A 23,431-nucleotide genomic window follows, 5' to 3' on the forward strand; every position below is an offset into this window, starting at 1 on the left:
GATTGAGATCCGGTGACTGCGGAGACCATCGGAGCACAGTAAACTCATTGTCCTGTTCGAGAAACCAGTTTGGGTTGATTTGAGCTGCGCGGCATGGCGCTTTATCCTACTGGAAGCAGCCCTCAGAAGATGGGTACACTGTGGTCATAAAGAGATGGAGAGATGGACACGGTCAGCAACAATACTCAGGTCGGCTATGGTGCTTAAACGATGCTCAGTTGGCCCACACCATTACCCCACCACCAGGAGCCTGAACCGTTGAACCAACCTGGCTCATTCCCCTCTGACCTCTGGCACCAACAACCACGCCACGTTCAGAGTCATTTAAATGACCTGTTTCTGCCCTTGTAAGAATGCAGCTGAACTCAAACGAGTCCTCAGGTAAGTTTTTGATGCTTTAATTGAGAAGATCTGTAAAACTGGAATACAAAACACAATGAAGAAAAAGTATGTCAGACTTCGTTTGCCTGTTTCTTGTGTAATTATAAATACAAACTCATAAACATAAACTGAAATTATTATTTTACACAACATACGTGGTAAATAGCGGTTAGCTCTGTGCTAATAGAAAAGCCCAGTAACGGGCTAGCGCATTAGCGTCGGTCGCGCTATTAACTTAATACACAAACTCTATCAAAGCGGGACACCGTAGCGGTAAGTCATACAGATAATTTACACAACAATAATATTACTCACAGAGTATGTCCTTTCCAGGTACAGCAGGAAAAAACGTGGAGACAACAACTTTGACCAAAGCTGAAAGGTTGAACTACAGAAGCCCGCAGGGACAAACAGCTCAGGGCATCTCTGCCATTTACAATGAACATCCTCTTCGCTCAGGGTTTTCCAGCCACGCCCTCCAGCCGAGGGCCTGTGCACTCTGCATGTCTGCCATTTATAATGAACATCCTCTTCGCCCAGGGTTTTCCAGCCACGCCCTCCAGCCCAGGATCTGTGTGCTATTTTTTACCATTTTTTTTTTCAAACGCATTGTTAATTTTAGTTTTTTTCCCCCCAGCTGTCCCTTGTAGTGGACATTGGGTCTTGATTGATACATAATGTAATGATATGTTATGATACTGAAATAATTTTTGTATGGATTTCCTTTAAAAAGTATGTTCATTTCATGAACATTAAAGTAGATAAAAACAGTTACATGAACAATACATATTTGAACACTTGAATTTTGAACTATTTTTATGGATATCATTTTAAATGGAGGAAATCAAAGCAGCAAAGAAATTCTTGGCCAAAGCCAAGAATTTAAACTTAGCAGAACACCCAAGAATGTCTGAATACTCAAATAAGCTTAAATAAACTCATAAATGTACTGTTGGAAGTAGTCAGAGGGCTTCCAGTTCTGATGAATTCTGAAACTTAAGTGATAAAGAAAGGAGACATATAAGTTCAATCCATTTTTAGCAGATATATGTAAATCAACAGGGTAAGTGCCAAATCAAGTTTTTAAATGATTGTGTACTGTGCCTGTGTGTGTGTTTGATCAACAGTGTGAACAGTGAACTAAAACTGTGTTCATTTCCCTTTCTACACAATCTCCCTCCACAATTCTTAGCAAAATCCTCCCTGCCTCTCTTAGCCCTCTGCTCCCTAATGTATTAAAAATTGGGGTTAGTAAGTCCTCAGGAGGTTAAGGCAGTGGAGAAACCCTGAGCTACAATATGCAAATTCATTAGTAAATGGAATAATTACAACTTTAATTCCATATTAAAATTGTTATTCATTCATTGTTAAATAACAGAATACAGAAATAGAAGTATTAATTGGCAAATTTAATGGTGGTTTAAATATAATTTTGTTTTAATATGTATGCATTATATCAGTGCAATCTGAATACATTAATACTTGAAAAAAATATGTATTAATCGATTATAATTAAAACAGTGTAAAAATGTATAATCTTGAAGTTAGAACAGTTACACGGATTAGTCTCCTGAGTCTCCAGCAGGGGGAGCTGTTCATTTATTGTCAGTTCTACATCCCCTTCAGTAAAAGAGGAGAACTGTAAGTCTTAAAAACTCCCTCCCAAAAAAGGAATTTAATGCAGCTTAATAAAAACAGAGTAATAACTGGTTTCAGAAAAACAAGTCTGACTGGAAACAAAGAGCTCCTCTGAGTGGTTTTCCCCTTACACTTTAACAATCCATTGGCTCGTATTTAAAAGTATTTTAAAAATTTCTGATGTTTATTTCTACCAAACGAGCTTTCACAAACGTGAAGGAAGAAAAAATTGGTGTTATTTATAATAGAAGGTAAAAGCTCTTTAAAATATAACAATATAAAGTGCAGCAATGGACAAACTCACTGAGAAGGACTGATACAGTTTGAGAGAATAGTGCAAAAGCATCACATTTGGATTTACAGGGTCAATTTATCCGAAATACAAAACTCAACTAAAAAAAAAAAACTCTCTTTGCTCTAGTGGCATAATCGTATATTTTGTAGATATCTGCACCCAAATACAACGGAGTTTAATTGGAATTCAAACTAAACTCCATTCATCTCTGTTGTATTGAGGCTGAAGCAGAAAACTCAAACCTGGACACAAATATAAAACTGTCTGTCTTGATAGATACCACTAGAGGAAAAACAGAGGATATGTTTGGATGAACTGACCCTTTAACAGCCACCACAGCTTTTAGAAGCTCTCTATAAAAAGGCCTTTAAACATGATTAGAAAAAGTTAAAACTGGTGTAGATGTAGTTCCTGTAGGATGCTCTGCCGTTGGTCACGTTCCTCCACCCAGCAGTGGAGACGTCTCGGAGGCTTTGTTTTGGTGTGAAGCAGCGATGCCCGGGTGTGGCCCGTCGTACAGGTGACTGCTCTGCAACTCTACCTCTGCTCGCAAGTTAATTTTCTTTATTACCAAAAAAAAAAAAAAAAAAGTTATGAAATGTTTGACTCCAGGAAGTCATTGCTCCTAGCCAAGAAATAGGTCTGGATCATAACCTGCATAAAACCACTGCTTGACATTTTTACACTTAGTGTTTTGTATGGATTAAACAAACAGTATATAGTGTATTAGTCATTGATCTTTAGAGGTGCTGATAGGTGGATTTTTGAACTTTTGGACGGAGCCAGGTTTGCTGCTTCCACCCGTTTCCAGCCTTTATGCTAAGCTAAGCTAACTGGCTTAGCTAAGGGCTCTGGTCCAGATCTTTTGTCTGCTATTTTATAGTGAATTTGACTAGAAACAAAATGGGCTCAGACCTTGAACTGAAGCTGTATGGGTGAAAAGATGAGATAAAGTACCTGAAAATCTCTGATGTAGGTGAGGAAGAAGCTGATGAAGGAAAATGCCAGAGACCATTCAGACACAGTGCTAACGATGTGAGCAGCATAACCCTGGGGAAAAAAAAAAAAAAAAAAAAAAAAATATATATATATATATATATATATATATATATATATACATATTTTGTCTTTTAACAGATAATTCCTAATTTAAAATACTTGTAAAGTTGTTTTAACTCAACACAACACAACACAACAATGTCCTCACGATGGTTTTGAAACTAAATTTGTCCACACCACCATAGACAGACATGTACACACACACATACACAGAGAGGACTACTGACCGTCTCTCCAGGAGTCCAGTGCAGTTTGTTAGGTACATCCACTCCGGGCAGACTGCTGTACATGATGACTGATGATACGAACACTGACAGGCTGTTAAGGATCACAGCTTATTTCAGAGAAACCACAGCATTAATGACACGGGGCGTGTTTAGATGAGCTCTGCATGGAATTTCTTAGTGAGAATATCTGACGTGTTTCAAATACATTTCTCATAGAATCAAGCAGCAGTTGTCTTTTTATTTAACAGCACACAGCAGAGCCATAGACTGGGACCAGTAGCTGGCTCTGGTCAGTGGTCTGCTAGAGAACAGGCTGTATAGATGCAGCACAATCAAGAGAAAATTAAATTTTGCAATAAAGTGTTTGGACATTCACTTTACACAACATCAGGACCGGTTTCACTTGAGGCGTGGTCCCATTACGGTTCCGTTCAATCATGATTACCTGCTCTCGGCCCCGAAAAAGGACATAATATCTCGTTTCTGAGGAGAAAAATAAACACTGATCACATAAACAGAGTATGAGAGTGATGTTATGGTGTTTGTAGTTTGGTGATGTGATAATGAACTAAAAATGGAGCAGAGAACAAGCTAGAATATGAACTTCTCAATTTCCAAACGCAGTGCAACAGTGTTTCCATTGGTTGAGCTGAACAAAGGAAACAGGAAACACACACCTGAATTTGTGTGTTGCTCAGACTTCAATAGAGGTGAATGGGAAATGTAACGTGACCATGTGACCGTGCCTTTAGGAAATAATATAAAAACTTTCCTTCCTAACCATGCTCACTCTGTGTTAAAGGATACTGCTGATGATGCTGATCAGAGTCCAGACTCCGATGCTGAGGCGGACCAGGTAGATGGTCTTGCCGTGAATGTGAGGTTGCATGTTGAGTGAGATAAGCGTCTGAATCAGGATGTAGAGAGCCCCGACCCCGAAGGTCAGCACCGCCCCCACCAGGTGCATGGAGAACAGTGTGGTCTTCTGCTCTTACACACACACACACACACACACAAACAAATTCACTGCTGACACGTTCAGACACTGTTACAGGTGTGAACTGATCCAGGACCAGCGGCACTCACCTGGAAGTTGGCGACCACACACATCCCTAAGGAGCTGATGCAGCCCAACACCAGCCCCGAGATATTCAGTCTGTGGAGTCTGAGCTGGTCATCACCTGTCAGAACCTCCACCTGTTTGTAACGCACGTACACTGTCGCAATACCTGCAAACACACGCACACACAAGAACACACAACAATCAATCAACTAAAATAATAATGAGGGTCTTCAAAACTACAGACAGGCCAACGTTTGTGGTGTGTGTGTGTTTTACCTAAAAAGGCTGACACATCCAGCATGATGCCAAACACACACCGCTCTGGTGCCATCGTCCCTGTGTCACTGCAACACACAACAAGGGGAAACAGAAGTTTGCCTCATTGAGTCTGTGAATGTTCTCATTCATCCAGGTCATAGTTCTCTCTTTGAAAATTGAATCGAAGGCAACTGGACATATGTTTGTCTGGGAAGACGTTTCGCCTCTTATCCAAGGGGCTTCATCAGTTCATACGCATCGGTCTATCTAGTCCGCACTAGTCTGACTAGGCGAAACGTCTTCCCAGACAAACATATGTCCAGTTGCCTTCAATTCAGTTTTCAAAGAATTTGCCTCATTGAGTTAAACAAGAAAAAAGGAGACAAATCCTCAAATTTGAGAGGCTGAGATCAGAGAATATTTGGCTTTTTTCACTATGTTTTCTCTCGATCAAATCAATCAAATCAATCAATAAATCAATAGTTCAAGCTTTTCACAGAATACAATTTAAACCCTGTTTCATGATCTTACCAGCCAAAGATTTTTAAGATGTTTAAGATTTTCAAGACAATGGAACATAACAGAAGTGAGCAGACCTCAGAGGTGATGTGTGTGTGGTGTGTGATGTGTGTGTCCAGACTCAGACCTGATGTACGGCACCAGAGGATCCACATGTTTCAGAACCACCGCTGTGATATAAGCAAAGACGAAGGATGCCGCCGTCCAGACGACCAGAGCGGCGGGCAGGAAGCACAGACCCTGCTGGAACCACCACATGGCCTCCTCACCGAGTGTGTGTGTGTGTGTGTGTGTGCGTGCGTGTGCGTGCGTTGCTGGTTCACTCTGCCCTGTACACAACATATAAAGAGTGATACACACATATATATATTTTGGATTTTGGACTGTTGAAAAGTTTGTCACCGTATCTAAACATTACAGATGCATAATTTTTGGTAACAGCCGTGAAAATACAGCAAAGGCAAAAATATCTGCTTCCAATCAGATCACAGACTCCGATGGCTCCGATGCTTTATTCTAGTTTACTATCTTACAATATATTTCACTGAGTTATTGAGAACTCATGCTCCACCAGAGTGGTTTCTCTTTATATTTCTTACAAAAAAAAAAAAAAAAAAAAGCAACCTCATGTAGTATCTACTACCTCTTTACTGGCATTTGGAAAAAAGTGGCAGATGTCATCATTACCAGTCACATTACTGAGAATCTGTACACACGTGGGATGATATCACTCGTGTCCCCTAACACATGCTGTGGGAAAACTCCCCACAGTCACTGAGATTTGTTTGGAGGAAATTGGTTTGGAAGGCTTTAAAAACTATAACTATAAAAACTGTAGTGATGTTTCCATGTTTACAGTTGAATTTAATTAATTAGTTATTTTTTGTTTTTTTAGTTAACACTAAAACGAATATAACTTTCCTAAGATATATTTAAAAGTAAACTGGACGCAGTGCAATTTTCAAGAAACCTAGTAAGGCCATTTTACATATCTTATTGAAAGTGTCAAAATAACCGTTTCACGGGGTAAACAAACTCTTCTCATTTTGGCCGCTTCCAGCACCCGTACCGCAAACGCAGCTGACATACTGGAGGTTTTACCATAAACGGTTCACATGATCCGCAGCTTCTCACAGAGGAAGTGAAACCGAACGAAATCAGCTATTCTTCTCTCTGACAAGCAACTCGAGTCTCACACACCTAATGTCGTCAAAAAATCTGACAATTTAACGCGTTTTCAAAAAATAACCTACAATACTTGTGTCACCAATCGAGAAAATATCAGACGGCAAGCGACCCACACTGAACACCCATCCATACATACACTCATTTACCTAATATATAGCAAGATAATGCTAAATGGTTTACGAACGCGGACCAATACGTTTACGTTAAAAAACCATAACAGCTAACAGTTACTTGCTTAATAACATTAGCTAGCTACGCCCGATAACTTTCATTGACCAATACTAACGTTATAAATCAACAGTTTTTTGTACCGTTGCATCGGTTGGACCATCCAATCTCCTGGGCCGAGGAGGGAAAGTTTGTTAAAACAACCACACCGACAGAAAGTCCGGGTTTTAATTCAACATAATGACACTCACGTTATTCGAGTCCTCCAGCGACCATAATACTCCTGCGGCAACAAAGGTGCTCGGATCACTTTTTCAAACCCCGAGTCTGGTGTTTAGACCTCCGTTAAAAGTCAATAATAATCAGTGTACCACAGGGGTTCTGTGCCGAACTTCCATTTATAAAGTATAGTTTTAAAGTTGTCACAGAGCCGCTGTACTGTAGTCGAGGATGAAGTGCGCATGCGCCTGTCAATGACATGGGGAAAACCCTGGGAACCTTCCACCCTCAATTTTGCCTCGCAGGCGAACCTGTTGGAACAGCGCCTCCCTGTTGGATAAAGGCTTCAGTTGAAACTGCAGGTCAGAGGATGCTCGTGTCGGAATTAGATCTATGCATTAGATTCCAGGGCTTAAGGTGCCTCCTCTAAATCATGTGGCATGACATCAGCAGCTATATGCATATGAGCTGCAGCTGCTGATGCTGTATCTCACAGTCCCCAAAGAGGTGTGGGTTGTGGGTTATAGAGATTCTCCCACTGTAGTACACACTGTACAGAAATATAGTTCACATGCAGATTAGGGCATCAGTTCATTTTCCATTTTCTCCTAAAATACCAGGTGTGAACAGACACAACTGTATGCAAAGTGTTAGTATTTAACACTAATGTATGTAATCATTTATACTCATGAACTAATATTTTTAGATTTATTCTCCACATTATAAACAATTAACCCTAATTCCCCCAGTAGCTGTATGTCATTTATAGAGGCAACCAGACAGTCATCTTTTTTTTCTGTGAGACTAATTTTACTGAAACAGTCTGAGACATCTTTTTCTCTCTACAGCAGCCATGCCCTGTGTTACAAACAGCTGACCTTATTCTCATACAATGACTTTATTCTTAATGTATTCCTTTCTGACATTCCATTATTATTATTATCATTATTATTATTATTATTATTATTGACTAATTAGTCCTATGTAAAATTAGGACAAATTAGTTACTTTTTTCTGTTAAATTACAACTTTATTTCCATTATGACCTTTACTCAAAATTAAGTCTAAATTCTCATGTGATGATTCTGAAAATCTTTATTTTATAAATCTATTATGTTCTATTAACATTTCGTTATAAGCCATTAGAGAACAAACACAAATGTTTTTGTGATTTGGGTGAAATGTTCCTTTAACACTTCTGCGGGGGAGTTTTTGCTCCTATGAATCAATTAAGTTTTACAGAAAACAGTTCAGAAAAATGCTGATTATGACCAAACCAACCTGAATCTGAACTATCAAACTAGAAAAACTAATACAGCTGCTGTACATAAATGAACCAGTAACTGTCAGATCTTCTTGAACACTTTAAATAGACCATGGAGGCTTAGAAGCTGATCTTCAGGTGGAACTGTTCAATGAAATTTAAATGAAACAGGCACAATATGTAAAAGCAAGAAACTGATCTCTGCTGTTAAGGTTCTCCACGTGAGTACAGGCCTTCGCTATGGGTTCTCTTCGGTAAACACCCACTCAGTGGATGTGGAGGCAGAACGAGCAGCAGCCACGCTTCAAATAAGTTTTTATTAACTGTCAGGGACAAAGTTTGATCAGGTTCTCTCAGTCACCACCTTAAAATCTCCGATGTCATCATGTGACCTTGTCTCCTACACATTCAGTACACGTACACCTGTCCTGCTTGAGCAGGTGTGGTTTGTGGGGGACTTAATGTCAACCACAGTCTGTTAATAATGAACACATTTTCCAAACAGTAGTTCAGTTTTAGTAGAAGCATCCACTGACAGCACAGGAAGGAGTGTGATGTTCACATCAGTAACCGTTATGACCAGCAGGCGGTTGTCCAGTTTAAAGGATCTGCTCATATTCTGTACTTTTAGCATCGGAAAATCCCATGAAAAGACTTAAACCAGCAATGAAATGATCCAACTAACAAGTACTGGGTAAGGTCTAATTTTACAGGTCTCTCATTTTCCAGCTGATTACCTGGAAAATTCCTCATTATTTTACATTTTTAAGAAAAAACAAAAGAATTTATTAAGTCACTATTTTCATCCAGTCTGTGGAAACTACGTAGAAATGTGTTTGTAGTTATAACCTATGAGTCAATTACATTTATTTATTTATATTTATTTTATTTGTTGATGATCAAACACAAAACTAAGGAGGAAATGCAGCTGAACATTACAGGTAAACAGGCAATTCAACCAATATGCAGCATAAATGTCACATAAATTACCAATCAGATCATTAACGTATGGCAGTTCCAATTAATGAAGAACTGAAATTAAGTTAATTTTTGTTTGTCTTTGTAGGAAGCTAACAGAAACATCCACTTACATTTTTCACTTGCCTGTGACATAATTTACCAGTTTCTGCTTAAAACCCCAAATATAACAAGTGAGAAGTTCCAGAAAATTGGCTGAAAAAAAAAACCCCAACTATTGTCTGAGTATCCACAGCCTGATACAGCCTATTCCCCTGCATCACAGAGCTCCATTGTTGTTCAAAAACCATTAAAACACAACTGTGAGCCACACAGTTGCATTGGGTGACATCTTCTTCCAGTACCATTAACACACACAGTTTATTTTGACTCACAGACACATCGTCCTGCTGCTGGAAATACGCACTATAAACTACAGTGACGAGCAGTTAGAGGAAATTACTGAGCCTTTTTTTTTTTTTTTGTAAATGAAGCTACATATCTGTGAGGCATTTTTAAACATTTAGGTCTTCAGGAGGAACCAGTTGGCTTGGAGCTGAGAGCCATAGACAGTGTAAGGAAATCAGAGGGTACAGAGAGAGACGGAACAACGCATTGTTCGTTTTGGCCTTTTCATGGGATTTGATGACAATAATGAAAATATAAAACAGTAACACCAGGCGGAGAAAAATGAAAGGAGGAAAAAGAAGGCAGAGTGACAGCAGAGTGATCTGTAACGTAACAGCAGCAGCACAGTTATACTAAGTTGAAATGAGTCCTGATTCAAAGCAGCCATTTAAAAAATGTCTTAATCTTTGTTCTTATCAAACGTGAGAAGAATCTATACACGAAAAGTTCGTTTGTGACCTCAGAGGTCCCCTTACCAGCTGTCGGACCTTTCATCCACATTTGCACAGCTCTGAACGCTGGTAAGTGGATCTCAACATAAGATATTTTTCGTAGATGTGCGCACAGTGTGTCTTTATCTATTTACAATAACAAGAATAACGTATAGAGGAAGCCTCACCCCCTGCAGTGTTAACCAAACCACAGACTCCGAAATGAATACTTAAGTAAATAATATTACATATGATAATAAATAAACGGAAAACCCCGCCCGAAACTCCACGTGTACCTTTGACCAAGTGGTTACAGTTCACAAACCAAATGAAAAACACTGGCAGTAAATATTTTTGCAGGTTTGTTCTATAAGATATGTCAAAAGAAATGTAATAAAGTCAGTATTGAGTTTCCTCCAAAACCGCTGACAGTTGCACAGTTTCCTGTAATGTGCAGGAGACGTCGTTCCTTTAAAATCAAATAGATGAAGGAAGGTTTTATAAATGTGTCGAAGCAGGATTTTTAAATTAAAAGAGAAGCACAGACACTGTAACAGTTTGGTATTTACAATAGCAAAAAGGTAACGTTATGCAAATATTACAAAAATTATAATTATGAAAAGCAAAGACTTTGATTCATTTCCTTTACATTTTCTTGCACATGAACAGTTAAAACACACTTAAGTTTCTGTCCTTGAACACAGCGAGTAGCACCTGTACTCTCCTGAAATATCTGCTCTGTGTAACCATGAGTTTGTCAGAAGGAGAATTAATTGTTACTGGGTCAGAAGATGAAACTGGTACAAATTCAATTCTGCACTGGTGAAAAAGAAACATTGACAGTAATACTCCAGTATCTTAATATATATTATTTGTCCTCACATTCAGTTGGCAGAAGCACATACTTTACACCACGTCATCCCCTGCATCTCTACGTGGAAAACAGAGGGAAGAAAAGATGAGTGCGACTAACGGGGAAGGGACAGAGTCAGTCGTGGCCGGCGTGTCCTCAGTGAGGAGCTGAACTGAGGACTGAACAAGGCTTGATTTTGAAAACAAAAATGTGAAGATGGCAGGCAATCTGGTTGCAAACACTGACACAGTAACGCACCAAGTCAAACAAGGAAATGATCTGTAGGAGAGAGAGAGAGAGAAACAGCGTCACTCTTTGCAAGCACAAAATCAGGAGCGCTACACGTTGTGGAAACACATTACTGCCAGGAAAGGAAAAAAAAAAAGAAAATATAATAACTCATTATTATTTTTTTTAAAATATTATTTTTGTCATTTCTTACATTTCAAATATTATTTTCTTGCCCTTTCATGGCAGAACTGAGCTTCCATACAACACAGATGAGCAACCACCATAAAGAAACTATAACCACGACAGGGTAAATATCAGCGTCGCTGATTAAACACAACACTAACTGACTACATACGACCTCTACAGAGTGCACGTAACCATTACTGATAACATATATCCAAAGCTGGCACCACGTGTGTACTTACCAACGCAATCCACAGCACCAGGTACTCGTCAATAAAACTATTGAAATACTGATCCAGGAACAGTAGTCCTGGTCCCAGGAAGGCTAAATCGTGAAGATGCATCTCACTTTTTGTCATATGTGCTACCTGTGGACGGACGGACAGAGACAGACAGACCAGTCACAGTGAGAATCAAACACAACGCCGTGGGCACTTTAAGGTACATTTTGTTTTTAGCATTTATGGTATTTCACATTTTGTGCGTTTAAAGTATTTTGTGTATTTTAATGTTGTTTTTCAGGCGATGGTTTTATTAGTGTGCTGTTGCATCCTGTCAACACTGTGTCAAATGCTACACTGAGATCAAACAGCAAACTGAAAGCAAAGATGAAAACGAGAAGTGTCTTATGTCAGTTGCGTCACTTTCTCTACCAGCTAAGAGCAAACTGTCAACAGTCTGATATTTCCTGTGATATAAACAATAAGTCTCCAACAATCTAAATCCTCCAAAGGAGGATTAACCAAAATTAAAACTACATTTGCTTTAACGCAAACATTCCCCCAAGTTTACATGTTTTTGTCATATCTGAAGAATTAATTTTAGATGCAGCCGTTTTTTGTTTTGTTTTGTTTTTTAAATGAAAATTAACATATATTTGACTTACAACTAATTTATTGGTGATTTTGGCTGAGACAAAGCCAAATGCCAGGATATAAAGACACGGATGTTTCTCGAAGAGCTGGACAGCAGACTTCTTGTATATCATCATGGCCAAAATTATAACTGAGCCAATATGTAAGACTGGAGAGAGGACGCTGGTTCCCTGAGGACAGAGACAACAAGAAGACAACAAGGACGCAGATAGTTAATGTCAGTAGACAAACACAGAGGATCTGCTCTGACATAATCTGCATAAAAAACTTCTACTGATGTGACAACAATCTGCTTATTCTGATCAGAGACTTCTGGCTGCTGGTATTTACATCTGACACTACTTATAAATTAATTTGAGCACAATACATCAGATACATGGACATATGCTGTACTGGTCACACTAAAATACATTTTTAGAAAGTTATCATATGGATAAACATAAGGTCTCAGTAATAGTGAAGGGGTTCGATGTCACAGTGGATTGTTCTGGACTAAATCCAAGATCACAGAAAAGAAATCTGAGGTCTCCAGGCTTACTGCTATTGTGGATCCGTTTTTTCCCACACCTCCCGTAAAAATAACTCTGAAGTAATTGGTGCAGGAGAAGATGGCTCCTAAAAATGTGCAGATGGCAGGGACCATTTTCATCTGGATATTTAGGATTGGAATCTGGGAATGGAGACATTAAAACACCATGATTAAGGAATGATAACACAACATGGACATTTACATCAGGACACTGCCTCGATCGTACAGTAATTTTCCAGCTATTTTTGTAATTTGTGTGTACATTCATCTTTACATCCACAATGAAAGCATCATGAGTAATGTTAGAGGATGGCAAAAGCGGTCAGAGTGATATTCTTTGTATTTCTGATATGAACAGTAAAACAACAATGTTGGAGCAATATCACAATTATATTAAAATTACCAACATGTACATTATTACACATTTACGGCATCATTCTCTTTAATCTCAATCTGCAGGAATTAGAACCGATCACAATTTACCAGTGACTGCCAAAAAGCAGATCCTCCCACGGCGGCCAGCAAATACATGATTATTATGAAGATTTGCACCTCAGTCACATCAATGCTGAGTGGGAGGAGAAAGCAGAAAATTTAAAGTGAGGATTAGTGACGTCAACCAGCACACAGTCATCCTACAGCCTTCTTCCACAACACACTGCCGGACATGGAGCTGACGGGACGCTGTTGTGCTCTTCTGCAGAACATAGGTTCGGTTTGGAGGCTCAAGATTCAACGGGAACGTAGATAAATTACAGATGAAATCTGTGATAATTCACCGGCTGTTTCAGAAAAACTACAATAAATTTACAGCACAGTCAGGCCAGCTGTTCCCCCGCCTTTATGTTAAAAGTGTTGAACTACTCCTGTGTTTACTAAAGACGGGCTCAGCAGATCGTAGTGATGGCGTTGTTTCTTGGGGATGATAACAGTGATATTGCTGCTGATGACGTTGGTTGTGATAATATTTATGATGTCGCACACTTTAGGTAAACACGTCCTTTGCTTTTATTGTTTACATAAGGTGGATGAACTGCCTTTAGAAACTGTATTTTACACAGGCGACATGTTGATGTTGTAACTGATGTCCTGAAATTCAATACTTAATATGTAGCTTATATTTCTCAATTCTAAGATTGAGTAGATCAACCAAGGAAAACTGTTGTAACAGTAGAAGCAACTCATACTGTCTTGACAGATGATACCTGATGATAGTATATGATAGTATAAAACAGTATGTCAGATTATACATTCTACAAATATCTCGTCATGAATTGTCTTGGCAGTGTTTGAAATTAAATGCAAAGATGAAAGACATACATACATATGAATATTAGTATTTTAATTTTTCTGTTTCCTACTGGGAGAAAGTCGCCGGTCAGCCTGTAGTCTGTCTCAGAGAATCTAATTTAGTCCTGTTCAGAATTTTAAATAACTCTGGTGCATTTGGAAGATATTCACACAGTTTGCTGACAGTTAGTGTCCTTCAGCTGAGGTTAGTGAAGCGCCTTTATACAGAACAGACTGAATCTATATTCGACACGTGGCTCCATGGAGGTCAGCGGTCATTGTGGAAGCAGACAGCAGGCAGCCATGCAGCGGCAGCCAGGAGGTTTACCATCATGTTCCACAGGCATGGACCCACAGTGGCTGTGAGCATCTGTAATCCTGACAGACAGATCTGCACCTCTGTTATGTCAAATCTACACACAGAATACATCCACATTTACTCCAGCTCAACCACATGTGTGAGACCAGTTGATCCACTATGGACTTTCATTTATTTTATTTATCACATTTGTGATATTTCAGATTAACCTCACCTTTCAAGGTTCATGCAGCTATGGGTCTGTCTTTACTGTCTTTTTATTTATAATTTTTATTCTTTATTTACTCTATTTAGGTATTGTATATAATTTAGCTTTTAATAGTTTTGTTTCTTCCCTACTTTCCTCATTGTTTTTGTTATTTATGTGAAGTGGTTGTTGAAACCCTGTGACTTTCCTTTCGTATTAATAAAGCACTCTCTCAGTCAAACCAGGCATCTGAAAACATCTGCAACTGGCTCATGGCTCAGACTTTATCCAGCAGGTCTCTCCATGTTTCTCCATGTTTCAATGTAATATTTATGCACCATAACGAAACATAAATTCTCAAACAAAAGCAGGCGTTTGAGGCTGAGCTTCAAGTAAACGTTTACCAACACAAACAAATGAACATCTGCAAAATAAAAAGAAAGTCTCATGGTTTTTCAGCTAATCAACACGAAGCTTATATTTAATCATCATCACCCTACATTCACCAAGTCCTCACTGAGTGCATTTAATTATAATGTTTAGGGAAGAAGGATGAAATGTTGGTTTTACAGAACCAGACTGAGGGAAAAAAAAACTCTTCTAAATAAAATAGAATTATACCGACAAAAGCCACAAGCAAAACAGTGTGAGGAACAGAGATGTGAACACTTGGCGGCTGTGATGCCACTGAGCCTCGTCTGATGGACATAAATGTGACTGTGCTGATTGTAAGAACAATCCAGCATGAACCCAGGAGTCCCGACTGAACCCTGTCTGAAGCTGTGAGTGTGAATTAAAAGGCTTAGTCTAGTGTGCTTATTCTATGATTTCCTGATTTAAATCATATTTTTTTCTGTAGTTATTCCACAGGTTTTTGTCTTCAGACAACATTAAATACTGACGCAGCTGGTATTGATCTTGACTATTTTGCTTGTTGGAGCATGTTTGTTCTCAGATAAGTCAGATATGAAAGAGTACTGTTTTGAAATCACAGACCCACCGAGGACATACTGTACAGCATGAGATGAACGTACTTAATAGATCAATGGCTGGAAATCACCTTCTTGTTCTTAAACAAACAAATTGACAAACAACAGCAAAAAAAAAAAAACAAGAACAGCTTTTGCTGACTCACATGCCAAACCGCAGTGTTCCTGACACGTATGTTTGCCAGTGGGCACAGTAGAACATGAACATCCCAGCAAAGCAGCAGAAGAACATCCAGTCCGGGTTGGTGCCCAGTTGCACTGCTATACTGGTTCCCAACACCACAAACACTACAGGAACAATAACAACAACAACAGAGGCAGTTTTAACCGGGCTTCAGATTTTCTGAGACACAGTGGAGTTAAACAGGAAACAGACTCACCGGTGGAGAGGGAGTCGCAGCCGTGGTCAAACAGCTCACCCAGCGGAGAGCTGCTATTGGTGCGTCTGGCCTGCTTCCCGTCAATGGCGTCCAATGACTGGTAGACAAACAGACCCACGGCACACAGCAGGTACGCCCAGAGAGGAGCCTGAAACAGCACGCACACATTCACACTGAGCAGGGGTCACTCTGCCTCGAAGCCTCACATTCTTAGAGGCTGGAACTAGGATGATCCATTTTCAAAATAGCTTCTGATTCATTTTTCTGTTGATCAACCATTTGATTAATGCACTAAACCCATGATCAATCAATCAAACATGGCCAGAGCTGGCTGCTGGGCAGCACAAACAAATGGTCTGGGCCCAAAATGGCCAGGAGAAACAGCTGATGATGAACAGAGTGACAGTGGAGAACAGTGAAAGCAGAAACACCCTCTGTGATGTGAAAGGATCCTGTTCACTCGTATGTCTGTCGCCTGTCGGCTGAGGATCTCAGACCTCAGAAATCCAGTGTATTCTAAGCACAGGCAACTTCATTAACTGGTTCTCAAATACACAGAGAAGGAGCAGAAGCACAGAGTTCAATTTTACAAACCGATATAACCCGTAGCGTGTTCATACCAGCATGTCTGTCACCAACATAATCAGCTGTTCACTGTCATCATCATTTCAACAGTTCAACATGCAAATAAGCTTCACAGTATAAATAAACAGAAAATAACTGGTTTAATATTTGAGACTCTCATTAATTAAATTCCACAGTTCTCAGAGGGTTTACTGAGGACACCTTCTCAGGTTAAAGGTAGTTTCAAAGAAAACTGTTGACAGTTTGGTATGTGGCTTATCCTGCGTAACCAGGATGTTGTTTCTAATGTTTCCAATGCCTTGAGCACCACAAATGAAATTGCACTTAACTTCCTTATATTGAGTTTGGGGATGGCCCAGTAGCTCAATCACTGAAACCCATGAGAAAATACGTTTCCTTACAAATAAATTTTAAATAAATTCTCATTCTGTAGGTTGAAACAGGCCTGCACTTAAAATGCACTTATACTAGAACCAGGCTAGAACCAGTACTCGTGTTAACATGAATCCTAGCATGATGTATATGTTTTAAGGTGAAGTCTGTCAGTGTAAGGTTGTTTCACACCAATGACTCACCTGTTCAGTGGCAGTTGGGCAGTAGTAGACGAGCACAAGGGTGGTGAAGACATTGGTGGCCAGGCCGATGATGGTAATGAGGTTGGGGGCGATCCAGGCGGGGACTCGTCCCACCAACCATTCCCAGTAACGCTGCATCAGAGGCTCCAGCAGGGAGCGTCCAGCACTGCTGTACCTGCAGGGACGGACAACAGCCAGGTGAGGACCTGATGACTCTTAAACTGCAACCCAGGAAGGACCACCGCTACAATGATGACGCTACATTTTTTATCGTGTCTATGATAAAAAAAAAATGCTGTCTGGTTAACATGTTTTCAGTCTCAGAGAGCCGATATTTGTACATTTACACTCAACCAAAGACGGTTTTGTTTTGAGCTGGTCACCTTAAAACCTCTGAGCTGAGACCTCCTGGATTCAGAGCTGTACATTAGCCTGTGGAGCTAACGTAAGCTCAAGCAGCTACACAGCACAACCACCAACAGTGTCACAGGTTGTCGTCAGTCTGATATGAAAATACCATCTGATCTGTTAAACCAGGCATTTTTTAAATTGTAATTTTCTAAGTGGACAACTCAGCAGATCTTTTGAACGCCGCTTGTGAATGTCATGATTATGGGACAGAAAAAAACAACAAACAAAAATGAGATATTTTCCTATGACAAAGCTCGGTGGTAACAAACACCCCTCTTACACAGAGGAGGCATGTGCTCAAAACACATCCAACCCAGCATTCATATCACTGCTACACCACAGGACTACAATGAATTACCTGTGCTCTTCCAGTCTCTTAAGTTGGTGTCGGGACAGGGGGGGTGAGGGCAGCTCAATCAGCCTGCGCAGCACTCCAGGGGCAAGCCAGCAGGCCGCCTCCATGCCCATGCCCTGCCCAGGGTCCTTGTCCCGGCCAAGGCCTCGGCGGGAACGCAGGCCCCCCCCTTGCTGCTGCCCCGTCGTGCTCATGGAGCCCTGCTGCCTGCTGGTCTGGTCCCCGATGGCTCTGGCTCTGCCTCTGCCACTGTCCTGACGGAGGGGCTAAAGATCCACAATGGGGCTGGATGATACGTAGGAAAAATAAATCCATATCAGAAAGCTATCCTGTGAGATAACCCAGTTTTACATAACCCACATAGCATTTAGTAGGCTGCACTTAATGACAATTTTCATCAGTGATTAATATGATGAGTATTTCAATACTTCCTCAATTCATAAACTAATCTTGTAGTATGTAAAATAAAACTGTGAAAACTGTTCATCAGTTTCTCCGAGTAAAAAGTGCTGTAAGGTAAAAGTGCCTATAAGGCTATAAAGCCAGTTTTGCCAGTGAATCACACCTGCACCACACACAAGTTCTTCTATCAGCTGAAAAGGTTGTAGAGAGTCTGTCTAATTCCTGTCTAGACCTTAGGATGACAGTAAATTGTAAGCTGTATAATGTAAATAGAATTAAAATAACTATTGGATCATAAAAAACAGAACATCCACAGATAATACTTGCACCTCAACACAAAGATAACAGATACTGCGTGGGATGTGGAGGAGTCAGACACTCCTACGGAGAATGAATAACTAGATTACTGATGTTCCATATCATAGCCAGAGTTCATAATAAAGTTAAAACTTGTAACTGGGCCACCAGTATATAGGGTTTCTGCGTGGCTCAGCAAATTAAATTTAAGGCCTTTGTAATACCACAGAGAATTAAATTTAATTTTTGGTTCCCATTCACATTGTCCAAAATATGAACATACAATGGAAAATAAGCAGGGATATGACCTAGAATTTTTTATCATTATACTGTATTTTTCAGCCCTTACCAGCAGGGTATGACAATAATTCCCAATAATCAAGACAACTGAATGAAAGTGGCCTCGATCCTGGCAGATTAACCAACGAACAGTGATACATTTTTAAAGTTTGTTTAAGTTATTTGCTAAAATTGGCAGTTGCCCATAACAAGATGATGAACTTCTTCTTGTCTACAGCAGCTACCAGTAGAGACAATGTTTGCTGCAGGTCTGGTGGTGCTGACTGAAACTCCACAGCAAAGTAAATGTTGAAACAGTCCAACCTTTAAATTAATGGATGCATAATGTCAGCCAGCTCTCAGACCAAAAAAAGAAAAAAAACGTTTTATAATTAACATTAACGCCTGTGGCAGGCAAGAACAAATATTTAAGACTTTGGTAAATGTACCTCACTACTTTTTAACACCTGCTATAAACAGTTTCAGTGTTTTTTTAAAGACTTCTCAAGACCTGCAGATACCCAGGCGCAGGAAAACGTGTCCCTGAGAGACTAAGTTTATAGATGAAACAAATCAGTTCCCTGTCCTAAAGCCCCAAAACGGCCAGAATCTGCCTTGATCTTTCACACATGTTATTGTCACATGTGTTACCGTCACTGTTGTTGATAACACGAGTACATGAGGAGTGTGTTACTATCAAATGTCTGCTCAAATGACCTGAGATCACTGACACGTTTCACGTCGCTATCTGCGGACCTGTCTTCAACATGGCTAATAAGCCAGCTAACTCTTGCTCACATCAGAGACCGTCTGAAACAGCCACTTGATGCACCGTACCTGTGTTACCAAACTATTTCTTGTGACTGTCAGCGACACATGAACTACTGACAAGCCTCTGCCGACCTGCCTCGGCGGTTTGCTAACGCTGACTAGCATACTCACTGTTAGCTAATTTTACATTATGGTATTCCTGGTGTTTGAGATAAGCATTAGCTGGGCTGGTTCTAACATGTTTTGTTGGCTTATTCTCACCTGCTCGCACTTATATTGTTGAAAATATCACCTCTATTACGGAAGTAAATCACAGTATACTGCTGACACCTCCCTGCGCGTTAGCCTAAGCTAGCCCGACTAGCTAACCCGAAGAACTGACGGATGTAACACGGACTGACCTGGCCGATTAAAGGACGAGAGCCGCGGACAGTCGGAGGGGCAGTGACGGCGCTCCAAGCCGACAGACAGCACCTCTCTGTGGGTGGTTAGTTTTAGATTTTACCGTTATTAATTAGAATAACGGAGGCACGTTTGCAGCTGTAGGCTGGTCACCACGACCGGTGTCACTGTGGTTGACACAGCAAGCTAGTTAACGTTAGCCATCACGGAAATCTCGCGAGGCTGTCTCGTCTTCCGGGGTACTGTTTGCCATGAGTTTGGTCTCGCAGGCAGACTGATAGTGCAGTACCTTCCACCCCATGTTCAAGTCTTTACTGTAACGCGAAGAAACAGTACGTAAGCCTTAAGGCGCAGTTATAGAGGAAGGACAAGTTTATTAGAGATTTCAAAATAATTTGAATAGAAATAGAAGCTTAAAAAGCAGCAATAATCCCGATATAACAATAAACCCTATGATTTATGTGCAGGCATTGTAATGAAGTTTCAATGTTCAAAATGTGTTCAGTGTTCAAAAAGAGCTTGGGGTGTGCAAGTCCAGCAGCTGCTTATCAGCTAATCAGTTAATAATCTGTTCATTGTCCTGATGGCCTGTGGAAAAAAAGCTGTCTCTGAAACCAGGGGAGATGCTCAAATGCACCACACGATGCATTTGGTCATGGTCAGTTTGTTCACAAAACACAGATCACATCTGTGCGTCCACCAAGTTTAATACAAATTTTCACAAGATAAAATTACAGGCATTCAATCATTATTATACAAGCAAATATCTCTTTTTACATGCACAAAGAGAATTCATCAGACAAGTGTCATTCCAAACACTGAGGGTCGTTCAGTCTGCAGGTTCAGACTGCACTACTGTAGATTTTAAATTCTAGGAGAGGAGTAAACACAGTTCAGTACTGTATAGACTTTTTTTCTTTTTTAGGTTCTGAAAACGAGCAATCCATACTGAAGAAATAGCTGTAACAAGTATGCACACTCTGTTACACATGGATATTATCATACACTAAGCAGTCTTATAACTGCAGCCAAGAACAGAACAATGAACATGCACATATTTAGACATGCTGAAAGCTACATTAAGTTGCATAAGACCCTGTGGTGATGATTTAAAAAGAAAAAAAAAAACACAAATGCTGAAGATCTATAGGATTCATTCTGTTTGTATTGTATTTTCCTACCTTCATTTGCCTCGTACACATGACTGCATCAGTTCCCTCGGCCGTGGCAGCTGCAGCTTTAATGGACAGTTTTGGACTTTTTCAACTCTGTCTAAGTACAATACTCGCCTATCCACACATGAAAAGAGCTGTCTGTGTTTGGGATCATTCCTCCTGTCCATACAGACTGTGAAGTGATTCCCTCCTAAGATGAGTACACTGCCCTCATTCTGTGTAAAAATTAAGTTCACTCACACACCTTCACCTCATCCATTATTTTCTTATGTTTTCCTTGTTGTGTACACCATTCATGTCCCCTGTCAAGTGTGTGGTTCAGTTTAAACAACAAAAACATCCTGTGTCCTGCTCAAAGTCACTTTTGACTTTTTCAGTATTTAACTAACTCTCTTCATAACCTTAAAGTGCTGTGAAAGCCTCAACATAGCCATAAAACAACTGGATCTAGTATTGCAATATTGTAATGCTGATCCGATTATAGAAAATGAATCAACAAACCAAATATGTTGTTTTGCAAAATCATTAATTGAAATACTTTTTTCATTGTGCTGATAAAAAATGAAAGTCAGAGGAATTACGTTTCTCTGGAGACATACGGGCCAGGGTGCACATTAAAAGTATGTTAGAGACTGGTTTAAACAAAGAGATGCAGTCTGTGTGTACGAGCCATGAGTGTTTCTCTGATGCCACCAGAGGTACTGTCACATGAGCTTCCTGTTGAATGAACTCATCCCTGAAAACGATGTGTCTTCTGAAGTGGGTGATACATAAATAAAGGCTGTAAACTGTGTACGAAAGTGTTGCTTATAGTCTGCTGCTAGAATGAGGACGTCTCTATTTGCAAACACAGCGCATCAGCGTGTCTATTGGCCAACTGCAAAAATTTGCAGGTCAGAGCTGATCTCTGTACTGTGAGTTTGCTGGGGGAGCTCGCACTGGAAACTGGAAAGGCTCGCGTGATAAAGATAAAGCAAACATAATTAGGTCTGGGCAGTGAACAGAAGTAATCCAAGCAATTCCGATTTTAGTTTTTGAGTAAGAGATCAGCAATGTTTTTTGCACATTCTTGCACATGCAGACCTAAAAATTTCACTCATGTTTTGGTTTTGCTGTATTTTGTAAGAAAAACAAAATTGTGAATTGTTCCCAAGCTTGAAGAAATTTTATTTTTTTTGGTTGTAACACCCAGCCCTTGATGTAAGTGTAATGTGACTGAACATTAAGACAAAAATAAAAAAATGAGTTTCTATGGCTCTGCCCATCGAGTTCAAAGAAATTATCAGAACTAAAGCTTTAAATTCTTGAGACATTTGGACACGTCCACAGCTGGATGGGTGTCTGGGCACTAAAGATGATTTTGTCGTTGTGCTTTAGGTGTTTTATTGTTCAAACGATGGACACAATTGATATATTTTTTGTATGTCTGTGTACAGTAGCTTCATTCTTTTGCATTGGTGTGGTGTTAGGGCTCTCTGTCTGGCAGCTGAGTCAGGTAGGGATTAAAGAAGTCTCTCAGGAGGCTCTGCACCCGGGTGGACTGGGGGCTCCCAGCAGCAGGGACCAGCGCTGGATTCAGATCCAGGTTCAGGATCTTTGTGGGGTTGAAAGCAGTGGAGCGGGTCTGGGCGGTGTGGAGACCCTCAATGGCGCTGGACAGCCAGATGAGTCTCTTGAGACTCTGGATGTTTCGGCCGCGGTCGTGCATCAGCTGATGTTCAGTCACAGCTCGGCGGCTGTGAGGAGACGGAGCAAAGAGCAGGAAGGATCAGTCAGTCAAATCATCCTGAGTACATGTCCTCACAACTCAGACAACATTCAGGAATCACACATTTTAACCACAGAGTCTGAATCAAGACATGCGAATGGAAGCAAAAAAGAAAGCAACTAAAAATGAAATTCAATCACTGCTGAATTCATAATGTTGAAATTCAAATACCACTGAATTTATGACACTGAAATATTTAAGTCTGAAAACCATCAGTCTGAATTCATGTGGCCAATGTCAAAACACATTTAATCCCTTAAATCAATAAAATCACTGGATTGATTGGTGGACCCTGAGTGTATTTTATATCAGAGCAGCAAAAGTAATTCTCAGCTTGCACCATGTAAAATCATTGAAATAAGGCCGGAACACTTGTCTTACCTCTCGTTCTGTTGACACTGGCCTGTTGTAAAGACGACAAGTAGCATGACAGCGAGCCACTGCACAGGTCTGTGGGACATCTGCATCTTCTGTAAGAAAACAGCCAGAAACTCGCGTCA

General features: G+C 40.1%; 3 protein-coding genes across 4 annotated transcripts; all 3 read right to left on the reverse strand.

Annotated features, from left to right (window-relative positions):
- Positions 1-2,238: 2,238 nt before the first annotated feature.
- On the reverse strand, positions 2,239-7,251 carry dram2b (DNA-damage regulated autophagy modulator 2b). Its single transcript, XM_041033242.1, has 8 exons — positions 7,048-7,251; positions 5,568-5,769; positions 4,940-5,007; positions 4,687-4,829; positions 4,408-4,585; positions 3,601-3,683; positions 3,272-3,364; positions 2,239-2,876 (listed from the first exon to the last, which is right to left on the reverse strand). The coding sequence occupies exons 2-8, from the start codon at positions 5,696-5,698 to the stop codon at positions 2,748-2,750; spliced, it is 825 nt and encodes a 274-aa protein (XP_040889176.1). The 5' UTR covers positions 5,699-5,769; positions 7,048-7,251; the 3' UTR covers positions 2,239-2,747.
- Positions 7,252-9,663: 2,412 nt separating this feature from the next.
- Positions 9,664-20,170, reverse strand: cept1b (choline/ethanolamine phosphotransferase 1b). Of its 2 annotated transcripts, none has more exons than XM_041033239.1 (10): positions 19,988-20,170; positions 17,841-18,122; positions 17,072-17,246; positions 15,912-16,059; positions 15,678-15,819; positions 13,230-13,314; positions 12,756-12,887; positions 12,229-12,387; positions 11,585-11,710; positions 9,664-11,207 (listed from the first exon to the last, which is right to left on the reverse strand). In XM_041033239.1, the coding sequence occupies exons 2-10, from the start codon at positions 18,029-18,031 to the stop codon at positions 11,085-11,087; spliced, it is 1,281 nt and encodes a 426-aa protein (XP_040889173.1). In that variant the 5' UTR covers positions 18,032-18,122; positions 19,988-20,170; the 3' UTR covers positions 9,664-11,084. The 2 variants fall into 2 exon arrangements, with proteins under 2 accessions (XP_040889173.1, XP_040889174.1); XM_041033240.1 differs by lacking the exon at positions 13,230-13,314 and adding an exon at positions 14,365-14,449.
- Positions 20,171-22,628: 2,458 nt separating this feature from the next.
- On the reverse strand, positions 22,629-23,398 carry pth4 (parathyroid hormone 4). The gene is made up of 2 exons (XM_041033243.1): positions 23,313-23,398; positions 22,629-22,899 (listed from the first exon to the last, which is right to left on the reverse strand). Exons 1-2 carry the CDS (start codon positions 23,396-23,398, stop codon positions 22,629-22,631), a joined length of 357 nt encoding a protein of 118 aa, XP_040889177.1.
- Positions 23,399-23,431: the final 33 nt, after the last annotated feature.

Source organism: Toxotes jaculatrix, chromosome 3, assembly GCF_017976425.1.
Source record: "Toxotes jaculatrix isolate fToxJac2 chromosome 3, fToxJac2.pri, whole genome shotgun sequence".
Taxonomy (NCBI): Eukaryota; Metazoa; Chordata; class Actinopteri; family Toxotidae; genus Toxotes; species Toxotes jaculatrix.